At 40.4% G+C, this 14,713-nt stretch overlaps 3 protein-coding genes across 4 annotated transcripts in view; 1 reads left to right on the forward strand and 2 right to left on the reverse strand.

The window, feature by feature from the left end:
• nlrc3l1 (NLR family, CARD domain containing 3-like 1) overlaps positions 1-3,502 on the forward strand; it is a 9,432-nt gene extending 5,930 nt beyond the window's left edge. Inside the window, exons 6-9 of the mRNA XM_035666901.1 lie at positions 218-295; positions 385-493; positions 591-831; positions 1,053-3,502. Of these exons, the coding sequence (XP_035522794.1) occupies positions 218-295; positions 385-493; positions 591-831; positions 1,053-2,626 (2,002 nt within the window). The 3' untranslated portion in view covers positions 2,627-3,502. The remainder of the gene's footprint in view (positions 1-217; positions 296-384; positions 494-590; positions 832-1,052) is intronic.
• Positions 3,503-4,163: 661 nt separating this feature from the next.
• LOC118331186 (interleukin-1 receptor type 2-like) lies at positions 4,164-5,283 on the reverse strand. Of its 2 annotated transcripts, XM_035665976.1 has the most exons (5): positions 5,083-5,283; positions 4,955-4,996; positions 4,817-4,879; positions 4,508-4,637; positions 4,164-4,371 (listed from the first exon to the last, which is right to left on the reverse strand). In XM_035665976.1, the coding sequence occupies exons 1-5, from the start codon at positions 5,105-5,107 to the stop codon at positions 4,191-4,193; spliced, it is 441 nt and encodes a 146-aa protein (XP_035521869.1). In that variant the 5' UTR covers positions 5,108-5,283; the 3' UTR covers positions 4,164-4,190. The 2 variants fall into 2 exon arrangements, with proteins under 2 accessions (XP_035521869.1, XP_035521868.1); XM_035665975.1 differs by having other exon boundaries at positions 4,817-4,996.
• Positions 5,284-5,432: 149 nt separating this feature from the next.
• rnf121 (ring finger protein 121) lies at positions 5,433-14,553 on the reverse strand. The gene is made up of 9 exons (XM_035665974.1): positions 14,407-14,553; positions 12,059-12,096; positions 11,415-11,556; positions 10,900-11,054; positions 10,667-10,774; positions 8,903-9,023; positions 8,654-8,787; positions 7,638-7,739; positions 5,433-7,066 (listed from the first exon to the last, which is right to left on the reverse strand). Exons 1-9 carry the CDS (start codon positions 14,482-14,484, stop codon positions 6,946-6,948), a joined length of 999 nt encoding a protein of 332 aa, XP_035521867.1. The 5' UTR covers positions 14,485-14,553; the 3' UTR covers positions 5,433-6,945.
• Positions 14,554-14,713: the final 160 nt, after the last annotated feature.

Below are 14,713 nucleotides of genomic sequence, written 5' to 3' on the forward strand. Positions count from 1 at the left end.
ATCGTTTCCCCCCGATTTTATTAGTTTTGAGATCGTTTGGCCCCAAAATCGTAATCATGATCAAATTTCGATTAACTGAGCAGCCTTACCAGGTATTCAGGTGTACATGTAATACGTACCTTTACCTTGTTGCTTTCATTGTGTCCAAGAAAAACTGTAAAGCCATGTTGTAGTTACACTGAATATAATTCAAAATCTATTGTCATCCTGGTTTTAGGGTCCAGTTGAGCAGAGCAGATTCATTTTCTAGCTGCTACTCCTTGGACAGTGACGATTGTGAAAAGAAAATCCCCAAGTAAGAACCACACATGGCATCGCACTACATGTTTTTGTGTGTGTTTACTGTGTATTAAAATGTGTTTATCTCCACTGTGGCCTCACCAGGGTTAAAAGCAAAGATGACATCGTCTCAGAGCCCTCTGAAAGACCTGAGTTAATCCAAGACCCAAATCAGATTAGACATCCTTCTCTGACAGTGGGATTCACTTTTAAGGTCAGTTAATGTTCCCCTTTTGTCTCTATCAGTTAAAACAAACACAGCCTCTGGTGGAAACCGACAGCACTGATTTGTGTCCTTCTTTTGCAACCAGGCTATTTGTGACACCCTCGGGAAGCTTACCAAGGGAGACATCAGGACATTCAAGATGTTGCTGTGGAAGCGTTACCCGCAGTCATTCAACACTCCTCCCCAAGGCATGGATTTGGTGGATCTTGTGGACCGGCTGCTCGAGTGTTACAACCTGGAGGTATCTTTGCAGATCACCAAGACCCTTCTTGCGGATATTGGGCAAAAGAAGATGGTAGACTATCTCTACACTTTGTGCCTCAGAAGTAAGTAGGCTCCTGTATGTCTTAATGGCTTGCTACTATTAATTCAATCTCAACAAAAGGGATGGATACTATATTTAGCGAAGCCAAAGGAGATACTAGTGCAACAGTGGCTTTTACTTTGACTGCGCTGATGTAATGAAATGTCACCCAGTTCACCGTCACTGTCTGAAACAAATGAGAGACTCTTACTCGTATCTATATGTCCGTTTTTCTTTTTTCAGATGAAGTGCGTCACGATTTATGTGAGATTCTGAAGAGGACGTACGCCGATGTCTGTGGGGATTTTGCAATGCAGGAAGAGAAGAGAGCCTTCGACGACATCTTCACTGACCTCTACATAACCTCAACATGTGATGTTGGCCCAAATATTGAACACGAGGTCATGAAGATAGACAAGCTGGACAGCAACCAGGATGACGGGAAACCGCTTTCTACTAAGGATATTTTGTGCGCTGAAAGGATGGAGCACTCAACCATGAGGCTGATGTTGATCACAGGAGTGGCCGGGTCGGGGAAGTCTATGGCGCTCAGAAGGTTGATCCTTGATTGGGTTGAAGGGAAGTCCCACCAACACGTGTCTTTCTTGTTTCCTTTGCCGTTCAGAGAACTCAAACAGTTTGAGGGTTCGAACATCTCCCTGTTGGAAATAATGCAGACGCTCTACCCACCAACAAAAAACCTGAGGGATGAGGATTTTAAAAGCGACGACTGCAAACTGATGTTTCTCTTCGACGGTCTCGATGAGTACGATGAGGATCTCGACTTTCGAAACACTGGGCCGCTCAGTTATTTCTCAGATACCGGCAGCCTGAATGTCCTGATAGTGAACATCCTCAGAGGGAGGCTGTTCTACCGCGACCTGTACGTGGTCACTTCCCGGCCGCAAGTGAAACGCGTCATTCCTTACGATACGCATTATGATGAGATAGACGTGCGTGGTTTCCGTGACTCCGAAAAGGACGGGTACTTTCAGAAGAGATTTAAAGACGCAGATCAAGCGGCTCAAGTTATTAAATATATCAATTCTATCAAAACCCTCCGCGTCATGTGCCACCTGCCCTTGTTTTGCTCACTGGTGGCTGCCGAGTGCCAGCACATATTTAGGAACCAGGGGACACAGGCAGCGCTGCCCAGGAGCATCACCTACATGTACACAAAGCTGCTCCTCGCACTCACACGTCAGCATCGCACAATTAGAGCCCCGGAGCGCAGTCCAGATAAAGAGAGAGATTTCCTCATGAAACTTGGGAAGTTGGCCTTCAGCATGCTGGAACAAGGCCAGTTCAAGATCGCCAGATACGACTGGAAAGAGCATGAAATCGACGACGTGGAGGCGGTGACTAACAGTGGCCTGTGCACACAATACATCACAAAGCCAATGGTGTTGCATCAAGAGAAAGTCCTCAGCTTTATCCACCCCACCATGCAGGAGTACCTGGCTGCACTTTATGTGTTTCTCACTTTTAGGAACCACGGGAAGAACATTTTTGACCAGCAACTGAAACACAAGTTAAAGGTCCTGTTGAAGGGACACAAGGCGATGGAGCTGTACAAGAGCGCCGTGGACAGAAGCCTGCTGTGCGAGGACGGCAGGCTGGACATTTTCCTGCGTTTCCTGTTCGGAATGGCGGTCACGACCAACCAGGAACTCCTCCAACCATTCTGCAGCTCTTCTGTGAAGTGGACAGCAGCCATTGAAGATGTTGCGGCCCTCATCAGGAAGAAGATCAAAGAAAATCAGTATCCTGGTAGGAGAAGCAGCTTGGAGCACTGCTTGGAGGAGCTGGGTGTGTGAACCTAAGAGGAAGCATTCAACACCGCTCACTGTGCAAAGTCAAAACGCCGTCCGCTGAATTCCAGTTGAAAGGAAACTGTTTAAGACGTGTGTCTGTATGGTTGGAGAAACAAGTTTGTATTTCTATGAATCTCCACGTTACATATACACTAATGGAGCCTTACATAATCACTTCTGAAGTTAAACTGATGTACCAAAGATGTGGAAACTTTTGGGGATGATGTGATTTAATGTGTGTTAATATGGATTTATAGAAGCTGGATGATATGATTACCTCTGCCAAGGGAGTTAAGGTTTTAGTGCCGTTTGTATGCGTGTGTGTCAGCAGGATTACAGAGAAACTACTGGCCCCAATGTTCATGAAACCTGGTGGAAGGGTGCAGCATGGGCCAAGCAGATACACAAGTTATTTTTCACTTTTCATTAAGTGTCTTTACACCGGTGTCTATGGCAAACTGAGTTTGTTGGGTAAGCCAAAAACCCCTCACAGTTGAAGTGAATGGTGTGCCACGACTACAGCAGAAGCACGACTGGACTAATTGGCCTTGGCGGAGGTCTGCGAGTGCCTTATCAGTTATATATTTTTTCTGTTTTTATACAATAAAATATGACAAACTCTTTCACTGCATTTATAAACAATATCATGTGTGACAATGAATATTGTTCTGAGCTAAAAACCTAAATTCCTTTTTTAATTATTTAAGCTGTGTCAATTAATATTGCTTGTTGGCTGTGTGCTTTGATGCTTTGGTGTGCAATGCAATAATCAGTAATTCTGTTGTTTATCCTAAAAAAGTATCTACTCTAATCCCTGTAGTTCTGATACCCACTGGTAAGAGGTCATTGTTTGAAATAAATGACATGATTAATAATGAAACTCCAGGGAAACATTCACATGGTTCAATCAGGACTGCACACTTGAGTTTGTGAGTGAATTGATTGACTGTTGTCTCAGTATGGAGTACAGTTTATCTTTATATGGCTCAAAAGTATACAGATTTAGGATTGCTTATCGCCAGCAAACGCAGACACTGCAATGATACACAGGAATAGCAAATAGCTCAACAATTAACAGTATTTTAATAGATTCAGTCAATAGTGCCTTTGTTTGGTACAGTCAGCCATTTAAATTAATGTATGCAGTTTTAACAAGGGTGCATTTAGTTCCACATGTTGCTGCTGGACATTGTGTTTCCCTCGATCAAGAGGAGGGTCGTCAATGCTGCAGAAAATGTATATTAGGAGAGGATACAGATATTTTCCAGTTGTTGTTTTGCTTCACATTAAGTATTTATTTCTTCCCAGACAATCAGGAGTTGCTCTTTACAATTCAACACTGTCCCACTGAAGGGGAGCTATTAAAGGAAAACAGTGTGCCATAGTGGAACCAAATGCACGCCAAGTTTAGTACATGTCTTCATCCAGCTTTTCTTTAGCGTCGTCCATATCCAGAAACAAAACATATTATCGTAAATTCACAGATAATGCTGATTCATGTTAAGCGTCAGTTAGTTTGCAAGTGAAACATGGCTCAGAGAGTTACACTTCTTACTGCAGTTAACATTCAGTGTTTTTTGTGTTTTCCCGCATTACAATCTCTGCGTGATGTCACTAACGTTGTGTGCTTTTGGTCCGTTCCAGCTGCGTTGGTCACAACACAGGTGAAGGTGGATTTGAGGTCCTCTTTTGTGACGTTCTTCAACAGCAAACTCTTCTGTAGGATTGTGCCCTCGTCTATGGCGGTTCTAAAACAAACAGTCATTACAGCTCAGCCACAGGTTGTCTTCGGGATTAGTCATTATTTTGTCTGCAGAGCTAAATGTAAAGACTTTATGCTTTGTTAGGTTAATTTCCAGTAAAGTTAAAACCCATAATACTCACTCCTCTGATTCCACTATTCTGCCACTGCTGGGCGTTTCTTCGGGGAAAGAGCCGTTGACGAGCCAGTATATGATTGTCATATCAGCTTCACAGTTTGCAAACGCTTCACAGTGAAGGAACAGATGCTCTCCTGTAAGGCCGAATACATCCAGAAGCTTCATACACAATTACAGTAGAGCTTCAATATATGTACAGGAACCCTTTAAAATAGCTTCACAATAAGAATCCCCCTGAGCTATCCACCCAAGAGCAGGTTGTGTCAGCTCTGACGATCAGAAAACACTTAACAGTAGTTAGTAGCAGGGTTACCTGGATGAGCTTTTATTTGGACGCGATGTGGCCCAATGATCTCTGGAGATTCATCCTCAGAAACTGTAAAACAAATTAAGGTTAGCACAAAATCTAAATGCATAAAAATGAAGTCTTCAGCCATAAAACATACTGTACCTGGAAATCCATCTGCAAGCAGTAGACACAGAGATCCTAAGGCTGTTGCAGAGATACAACATATTCACAACCAATGTCATAAGCCAGTGAAAATGACATGGTTGGTATTAGTAAATAAGTGTTATTACCTTTGACAACAGATTCCAGCTTCATCTTTTTCTCCAGTGAGGGCTTTGTGCTGTTGACTGCTGCTTGGGATTACTATATATATATGCAACCATTCACTTCCTCTTCGCCCACACTAACACATGCATAGACATAGAAAAAAATGGGGATTTCCTCACGAACATGACCACTCATATTGTTGGTAGATTGTTGACACACTTTATGATTACATAAATCAGACATGCTGACTAATTTACAGCTCTCATTCTTGTGACCCCAATTGTGTCCATATGTAATGTCATCCAGTGAACAATGCTTTAAATGTTGAAAGAGAAACCTTGAGGGTGCACGGACAAAACGTATACACACAATCTGAACCATGTGACATTTATTAAACTGATCTTGATCAAAAACATTGACAATAAAACAAAATGATCACGTTAGCCTTGTTGTACAAAGTCCCTTTACTGTGTGAATTGGTAGACAGGTTCAAGTAAAAGACAGTTGGTGTTATGAGACGTGTACTGTGACCAGTACCTGCAAAAAACCCACCATCACCTTCCAGCAACTTTGGACTAGAAAACCCACATACAAGGGACCGGAACAGGTCACATAAAAGTAAGACTCGAGCCATCAGCATTCTTACTGAGTTAAAGGATCATTCTGGGAGGTCAAATTTAAAGCAGTCAGTGGTTTTAGTTAAGTTACTAAGCAATATCGTAGCTTTGGTTTGTGCTTCCAGGGTTCATTTCAGAACAGAAGTTCACCAAAGTTAAAGGAAAAATATATATTTTCTGACTGGTATCTAGCCATACAGATAGTTTGGGTTTTATTTGGCATGGCTTTATTAAACTGTACCGCAATACAACAGAGGTGAATTGTTAGTCATGCTCACAGCATTTAAAAATGTAATTTAAAAATGTCAACAGCAATGTGTCACCCCAGAAACTGAATAACCGTCAACAGATTCACAGGTACTATTTCTTTGGTAGAAAGTAGTTCCAAAGAAAACAGCTGGCAGAGCCAAACCAAAACTATCAGCGTGGCTAGATACAACTACAGGTCAGAAAATGTTTGAATAATTTAGGTGAACTGTCCCTTTACATACATACAGTCAATTGTGCCTCCACTTCAAATCATACAAACCTAATCAAGTGAGTTATCTCAGAAGGGGTTATTGTCAAAGTAAACAGGACTGTTTGGCCAGTTGATAAGGATGAGTGTCCATGAAAACAACGAGGACATTTTGAAATCCAGTAACATTAAAAGTTCCATCGTAACAAGCGCTGTGAGAGGAATCCTCTGTTTAAGAGCGATTAGCACTTCTTTCCCCATGATGACTACTCTTCTCACATGACGCATGACTGTTGGTGCTTAGGAAACTGTCAACAGAGTTCAAAATATGGGGTCAAACCGCAGCACCAGTGCACATTAAATGATGCAGTGGTGAAATGACGCCTGTGGATACTGTGTTTATGTATTTTGGGAGGCACAGGGAGCGATTATTTTTGTTATTTCCATTCAATATTTATTATTCATGTGTGATAGCCATCAGACATGAGGATGAAAAACTCCAGCAAGATCCTTTAACTAAGTGTTAACAAACACTGAAGACATAAATTAGTAAAAAGCACCTCTCTAATGATTTCGACAATCGTTTTACTAGGCCATAAGATGCACAAACCAATTAAATCCTGGGAATATGACACAGACATCCAAATTCAGATTACCAATAAAATTCAAATAAACTGTAAATACAGATAATGTGTGCCTATAAATATATACAAAAAGTATAGACACTTTTTATTGGTGTTTTAGTTCAATGTTAGGCCCTCAGTCCTTTGAGCCAGTGCATATCTTCTCCGTATGGCGTGTCCAGTCGCAGGTTACTCCAGACCCAGGACGTAGTTGATACCTTGCACAAATCCAATAATAACGGGCTGCCAGGCCACCAAGTACCGAAGCCAATCTAAAAGTTGTCCGTACATGACATGTGGCCTCTCCCAGCTAAAAGAAAATAGGTTAAGGATAAAAACCTTCAACAGGAATCAAAACTGGCTAATAAATGAGTGACAGTGGGTGACAATATAAAGCCTTAAAAGACTCCAGAGTCTAAAGGGCATTATTCATTTGACAGTGTTTCAGTGGATACAGTTGTCTGAAGGGTACTGCTCTGAACCACAAAAAGGAACAGGAACTTGGTATACAACCAATAAATGTTAAATATCTTGTTCCAAATAGCCTGCAGGGAGCTGCCGGAAAAATCCAGCTAAACTTTACTGTCGAAACTTCCCGTTTTAAAAACGTCTTTCTACTGTTACTTGGCATGACTGTGTATGACTGGGTTTCCTGGACGTTGTGTGTGAAAATGTCCAATTTAGATTCTGTCCTCCTCCATTAGGTGTCGACATTTTTATTGTGCAAGCACATTGCACATTAATATTTATGATCTCTGGCATTACACCAGTTATCTCAGGAATCGTTAGGATATTCAGTGAGAAACTGTGGAATAATGCATAACAGAAAAAAAGACAACAGGTAAGGCTCATGTGTGAGAATGACAATGAAAAAAGGATACGGGTTACTGAACATCCTCTTCAGATCCACCTTCTCTTTGCAGTACGGGCACATCTGTTTCTTTCCGACAATACACCATCCTCTTATGCAGAATTCATGGAACCTGGGTGGGGAGTTAAGGCTCGACACAGTATGAAAACGTATTATATTTGTAGCAAATGTGCATCAACCGTTTGCATCCACTTGAAACAGCCTAATTTAAACAAAGGAAAAAAAGACAAAGAAAATAAGTAAAAATCCATTTCAGTTAATATGTAAGGAAATGGTTCAATAAAACAGTCCTGTGTTGTAAGGATAGAAAATTACTTGGTTTGAGTACAAAAAAACAATATATATAAAATTGCTACAATGTTTATAAAATTGTTAACTGTTTGGCATGCCCTTTTGCAGTTTAACAATTTATTATCAAATTTGACAGTAACAGCAAGAATAACTAAAACAAAATATATAAAACCAGAATTATGTAAAACATCCATCAAATAAGAAAAGCAGTCTACAATAATGTAATGTTTTTTTCAATCTGCTAAGAAAGTTATTAGCAACAAACCTATACCGGTCAATGATGTGGTTAATCTTAAGTGATTTGGGCTCTATAATTATTACTCACAGCATGCAATTAATTCAATTGTGATTCGATTCAGGTGCTTGAAAGGTTTGAAAACAGAAAACCAGCAAGCTTAACACTAAATGGTAGATAAATAGAATATAAATCTGGGTATGGCAAATATCCAAACCAAACAACACTGTGACACGAGGTTGCGTGTTATTTACAGCAGAACATAATGGAGGAAGTACGGTGCGTTCAACGAACACACTATCAAAACATAAACAGCCCAACATAAAGGTCAAGTTGACTCTACCAATTAATTCCCCTTTGAGCTGCTGATTGAGTACATGGTAAAGTTCGAGGACAAAGCCACGAGTACACCTTTATAGAAATGGAAAAACTCCATCGTGCAGCTGAACTTCTCTTTCACTGATAAGAGGTAGCGGCGTGTTTATGTCGAGTAAGGATACACATGGTTGCAGGATAATCTGTACGTGTTCTCAATAATCCCCTCCTCACTGACATCTACGAGGATGGGTTGACCGCACACGGCACAGATATTGTCAGAGAGGTGCTTGGTTGGCATGCCGGACGCACTGTAATACTAAAAACAATCCAAAAAAAAAGAGAGAGGAAACAGTAACAATTACATTTTAGCTTACAGCCGTTACCTTCAACAGGGCACAGAAGAAACATAGTGTCTGCAGCCGTCTACTTACCCCAACAGTTGAAGCCATGAAGTCTGCACACATCTCTGCAAAGTCCCTTCCTAGGACCCCGTAGTACAGCCCGTAGAACAGCAGTGAAACACCAAAGTCCATTGCATCCTCTGGCTTTATCCTGGACAGAGAAGGCACTGTATGGGAATGATGGCTCAGACAGTACTTTACATCAACGCTTATTTTTTATGTTAATAAAACAGTGTGTGTGTTTTATATTTTTTTAGTCTACAGCAAAGTTAACATTACACACAAGACCGTGAAATTGCAAGAAAGACAAGTGATACACATCAGGTCCGCAAATACTGGTCCGCGGACCAGTATTTGAGAAGATGTAGTCTCAGAAAGATTTAGTTATTTCATAACTTTCTACACTGTTGATTGGCAGATTAACAGTGAAGTGAAACTTATGAACAGATTAGTCATCCTTATACTTTGGGCTAACTTGATGAAATAAAAGGGAAATTTAAACAGTCCCTAAGGTTAAGGATCACTGGCGTACACAATCCAACAGCCCACGGTAACATCAACTGAGAAGATGATAATGAAGAAGTCCCACTTTGGACTTAAGAAATGACGCTTATGTAACAATTTATAACTTAGAAAACAGGAATAAATGACCTGTGACGCTGAATCAATTAGATGGTGCAACCCCACTAAACTAATGTAACAATAAGAGATCTTGTTAAAAGGTTCCTTGGTAATAAGTTAACTGACTGCGAAGTAGCTACATAACCTGTAAAAGGAAACAACAGCCCTTTGTTCATTCAGAGGCTTTAGTGAGTGTGTGACTGATTGTGGATTTTAATTTCATCACAGTTGATCTGATTTCGGCCAACCACAGAAGCCAAACATTTGTTTTTTTTATCTACTCTTTATCTTAAATAAGAAGCCTCCTTTTGCAAATAAGACCTGGCCAAGACAGCAGCATAAAAGCAACTAACACAATACTGGAAACACAGGCAAAAGAAATACATACAGTATACCAAGTTTCAAAACTCTAAATCAGCCCAGAGTGTTACCATAAAACTTAAAATAGTCTTAAATTCAGCTAAAAGTGAACAACTTCCACTTCCTCCTGTAACTACGTGTCTGAAGCAGAGAACGTCAATGCCTTCTTTCTGCTCTCTCTGCCCACTAGAAACAGACAGAAGAGACATATGCCATTTCCTCATCTAAATGGAAGTTTCTGTAATAACTCTGTATGTTTGTACGTCATAGTCATAGTAATAGAGCTTACAGTGAAAATGCATTTTTAAACTTATCACATGTTTACTTTACTTGTTACATTTAAATACGCCCACCTGAAATCCGCCATGGATTATGTAAACACCATGAGAGTGGGCAGTAAGAGTGTTGTTTGCTCTTATTTCTGATATAGTCAGTCAAATTCTGACCCTGGTGGGTGCTCAAATGTGTAGTGCTTCAATGCATTAAAAAGGCAGGCAACCAAATAAATAAAAAATGGAAGATTAAAGCAGCTATCAATTAAAGATTCAGATGAATGGTTGTGGGAGCAGTAACGACCAAACAGGGTTTGAAAAAGGCAAAACAACATCATCTAGTGGCAGCCAAGTGCAACGTGTGGGACGGAGAGCAGCAAGAAACTCCTGATTTTCACTGAACTTTTGGGATAGAAATCAATGGCAAGTCAAGAGCAGCCTACAGTATGAAGGATCTTTACTTCCAGTGGCACAAATCAATATCCACTGACATTTCGGGTTATGGCTGTGGTTCATTTAGCAACACAGAGATGATACATACCTGAATATTAGGTTTATACCAAAAAGTGTAAACATGACAACACTGTAGCCAACTATTCCTGTGGCATAGCTGATCTTGTAGAGGAGGAGGAACCACTTATACACCAACCTACAAAAGCCAAGGAGAAGGAACATGTTACAGTGTGTCAGTGGACAGCTCAGTCGGCACTAATGGAAAGGAAGAGCTCTTAATTTACAGGATATGGTTGAGAGTAAACAATGGCTATACAGTACCGCGGTGTGGTGCAGGCCAGTGGCTTGCGAGTGGCTCGGTAGGAGATGTATGCTGTGATGACAGAGAAGATAAACCAGGTGGTCAGGAACCTCCACCAGTGAAGTTTGGTAGTAAAGTAGAGTGGAACTACCCACATCTGGAACAGAGTCACCAGCTACAAGACAGCAGAGCGTACGTGTTAGAACCAACACCACACAGTGTAACAATATTTTATATTTAGATAGTTTAAGACAAGAAAAAAAAAACACCATAGATCTCCTTGTTAGAGCAAACTAATATTAATACAGTCATATGCCGCCACATGGATAGAAAAGAAAAGAAAAGGCAGACTTGTCAGCGGTAAGAGTGTGCTAGTACATGTTCTCTTATCCACTCCTTCACCATCACTTCAAACACACACAGCTCTCAAATTAACTGTATCTGTATCCAAAACATGCAAATCTTTTAATGTGTCTTCATTGGTGGTAACTTCAAACTTGGCATGAAGAGCTTCAAACATTTTATTACTTCTTACATTGTATGACTTTGGATGTCTCTGTTTCCACTGCACAAGGACTAGTTGGGCGACGACAAGGGTAACTATGAGGATGAGCACCATCTCTGCGTGCATGGCCTCATGGCCTTTGTGTTTGGCATGCATTCTTGCATGCTCCACCCTGTGGAAAAAGGAGAACATACTTAACTAATGTAACATAGCTAATAGAGACACTTGATTCATAGGAATGCAGGATGGGCGTGCCATTATAGGTTTGCACAATGGTGTCTCCTAATGGCAATGACAGTGAACTGTTTGAAACGTGAACAATAATACCAAGAAATCCTAAAATGTTACTGTAAACAGAGAGACCAACCCGGCCAGACTGTGATTGTCTTACAGCAATCACACAAAAGAGATAAAACTATTTATTTAATTTAATTATTTTTTGGTTTGGTTTTTCATTTGTCAGTAGTGAGTGCAAAGAACTTCCTGTACCCAATCTAAAAGTTCTCACTTAGGATGTATGGAGCTCTTTTCTTTACCAAAACCACATGTATTATTTAATAATAACCATTTCAGGTGTAACTCTGCACAAGGAAAAAAATATATATATAATATAATAAAAAACATTTATATCACAGAAATAAATGCTTCATTAAACATGTTGCAATAATACGAACCTCCACTTCTCTTCTGGTGAAAGTTTGGACAAATCGAACTAAAGAAAAGAAAAGACAAAATTATGACAATTACTGTTGACACCAGATGAGAAGCTGAACAAACTAATAATAAAATCCTAGCTTAGGCATTTTGAGGAGCATATGTCAAACTATGAGTAGTGAAGTAGTAGTGAAGGCCACAACTTTCCCATCTTCAACAAGACTCAATCTTCTACTGTCCCGGGACATTCCACCCAGATCACCTGCCCAGGACTTCTCATTACATCCGCACATTGACCCCTCATCTCTTATCATTTCAGCTGTGCGTCATTCGTTTTGTTTTCATGTCTGATATATGAGCCACCTAGGGGAATATTATCTGGGTTTCACTGTCCTCTGTGATCTGCTATAGCAGGTTTATGGCCAGGAGAAGTTTTTCATCAAGTTATTTTTACATTCTGTATATTTATTTTCTTTTACACCCACACTCATATTCTCCTCTTCAATGGATGTGAATTCACTATACAGAGAAGCCTTAAAACTATTGAACTGGTGAGAGAACGACATACATAATTAAAACTATTACGTATGAAATATCATTGTTCTTCGTGTTCACAGAACATTTTCTCTACTACACTTGATGATGATTTGTATTACGGTAAGAATTATTTAAGATGTAAAAAAGGACAGAAACAGAAAGATTACTGAAAACAAGTGACATCAAACTACTGTGTCGAGCGTCACCTCTCACACAGTTGGCTTTAAAGCCCTAGAGCGTATGCTGCATACTAATGACAGAGCCACTAGAACTATTTGAATGAAAACATTTAAGTTTGGTTGAGCAGCAAGATGAAATTAATGTGTCAAAGTAAAGCAACGCCCCCAAAATATAAATATTTAACGAAGAATTCAATTGTTAAAACGCACCTAGTTTGTTAAGCAGTTACACTCCCTGTCAAGTTGTTGGGCTTGTTCAGCTACTTTAACATGATGGAAATTAAATGCAGGCAGCAAGAACTGATCCAATGTTCTCGTTATTAAAGGCTTTCTATGTGTTGAAAAGGCAAATGAATAAAGGCTGGCTACGGGCTAAACAACCAGTTCTTACTCAGATCACACATCCTGCTAAGTACACCACACTTTACTGTTTGAGTTTGCCCTTTAACTCATCCTTCTGAAACATGCTGTTTGAATGTCTGTCCGTGCTGCTGACATGTGAAATGCAACTGTCTCTCCCGGGTTAGACTGGGGTGTTCCTATAGTTTGTAAATATGTATATAGTTGGTTTAACCTTCTCTCAGGATCTCTGGATTAGGCTTTTCCCTCCAGTTTATATGTGAACAGTTTGTTTGAGCTTGCAATATTTAAATAGTTGGTTTGATCATCTCCTTCCCTTTGTAGATGTTGTTTTACAATACAATGTCGCTGTAGTGAGTGTGTGAGCATTTGGTCTAAACATAATTAAATAGTTCAAAGTGTGTGTGTGTGTGTACATTTCCATTGAATCCATCAATCAGAAACAGGTTTGCATTTGCAGTGATTATTTATCATTTATAGAGCAAACAGAAAGACACACATAACTCAACCAATGACACTGATTGTGGCCAAACACAACACAAGGGAGTAAATGTTTTATTCAGGGAACAAGAAGCAGAACTTCCATTATAGTCGTGAGTGAGTCAATGAAGTGATGTGAGTTATTGAACTATATTAATTACATTCAATTTGGGACAAGTGTAGTTAAGTCAAGGACAGTTACAGCAGAGTGGTGGACAGTGAGGTTTTAATCTTGAGACCTGTCCACAGGAAGTGGTTCGGCTGCTTCCCCTGCCTTAATACCGACTACAGGACAAGGGCAATACGTGACCTTTGACCCGATCAGCCACATCAGCTGTATTTGTAGTCAATAAATAAAACAAGTGGACGTTTATAAACACAGCAGTGAACACATGGCTGTGGAACAACTACAACGAATGCTAACTTCTTTTGTACACACCCGAACAACTTCAACCAGATTAAAGACACTAGTAACTCTCGTTACTTGACTCGTTACTTGACTCGTTACTTGACTCGTTACTTGACGGTAGACAGGCCAGCTAGCTTAGCGCTGTTAACAGGCTCTCGGGGCGTTTCTCGCTCGTCCTGTTGTTTACGAACGAAGCACGGTGAGTTTTGTTCAGTGGACGATGCATTCACTCTGGAGTGGAAACCTCCGCTTGTAACAGACTGCTAAGAGCTGCTAGCGGCTCACGGTGGGCTAACACCGTGAGGAGTAACGTGAGCTAACACAGCTAGCACCCCCAGTTTAAGCTCACCGTCTGTTTTATCGGTCATAATAACGTTACCTCGATGTGGCACGTTACTCTCACCTGGTTGGGTTCACCATGATGCTCCAGTCCATGGTCGTGCTCCACACCATCAACCTCCACCTCAAACACCCCGGCCATCTTCGGAGTGCTTCTTTACCGTTCCGGGGCCATTAGCATTAGCAACAAACCTAAGAGGGTCACATCCGGGTCTTTGCATCCTGTCCTTTTCCCCTTCAAAATAAAGTTCAGAAATAATGTAGGTCAAATACTAATACTAATACTAATACTCAAAGTATACTCAAAGTCTAATACTAATAGAGTCTAATACTAATAGAGTCAAATACTAATAGAGTCTAATACTAATAGA

The sequence above is a fragment of the Morone saxatilis genome, unplaced genomic scaffold (assembly GCF_004916995.1).
Source record: "Morone saxatilis isolate NCDOM2014 unplaced genomic scaffold, NCSU_SB_2.0 Contig20, whole genome shotgun sequence".
NCBI classification, from domain to species: Eukaryota; Metazoa; Chordata; class Actinopteri; family Moronidae; genus Morone; species Morone saxatilis.

Excerpts from the sequence above, each read along its gene's own strand:
- rnf121 (XM_035665974.1), bottom strand. The coding sequence starts at position 14,484 with ATGGCCGGGGTGTTTGAGGTGGAGGTTGATGGTGTGGAGCACGACCAT. Across the intron at positions 11,557-12,058 it reads TCACCAGAAGAGAAGTGGAG|GGTGGAGCATGCAAGAATGC; the intron begins GTTCGTATTATT and ends CTTTTTCCACAG. Across the intron at positions 9,024-10,666 it reads GGTATAAACCTAATATTCAG|GATAAAGCCAGAGGATGCAA; the intron begins GTATGTATCATC and ends TTCTCTGTCCAG.
- LOC118331186 (XM_035665975.1), bottom strand. The coding sequence starts at position 5,107 with ATGAAGCTGGAATCTGTTGTCAAAG. Across the intron at positions 4,638-4,816 it reads CCAAATAAAAGCTCATCCAG|GAGAGCATCTGTTCCTTCAC; the intron begins GTAACCCTGCTA and ends TCGGCCTTACAG. Across the intron at positions 4,372-4,507 it reads AGAATAGTGGAATCAGAGGA|AACCGCCATAGACGAGGGCA; the intron begins GTGAGTATTATG and ends TGTTTGTTTTAG.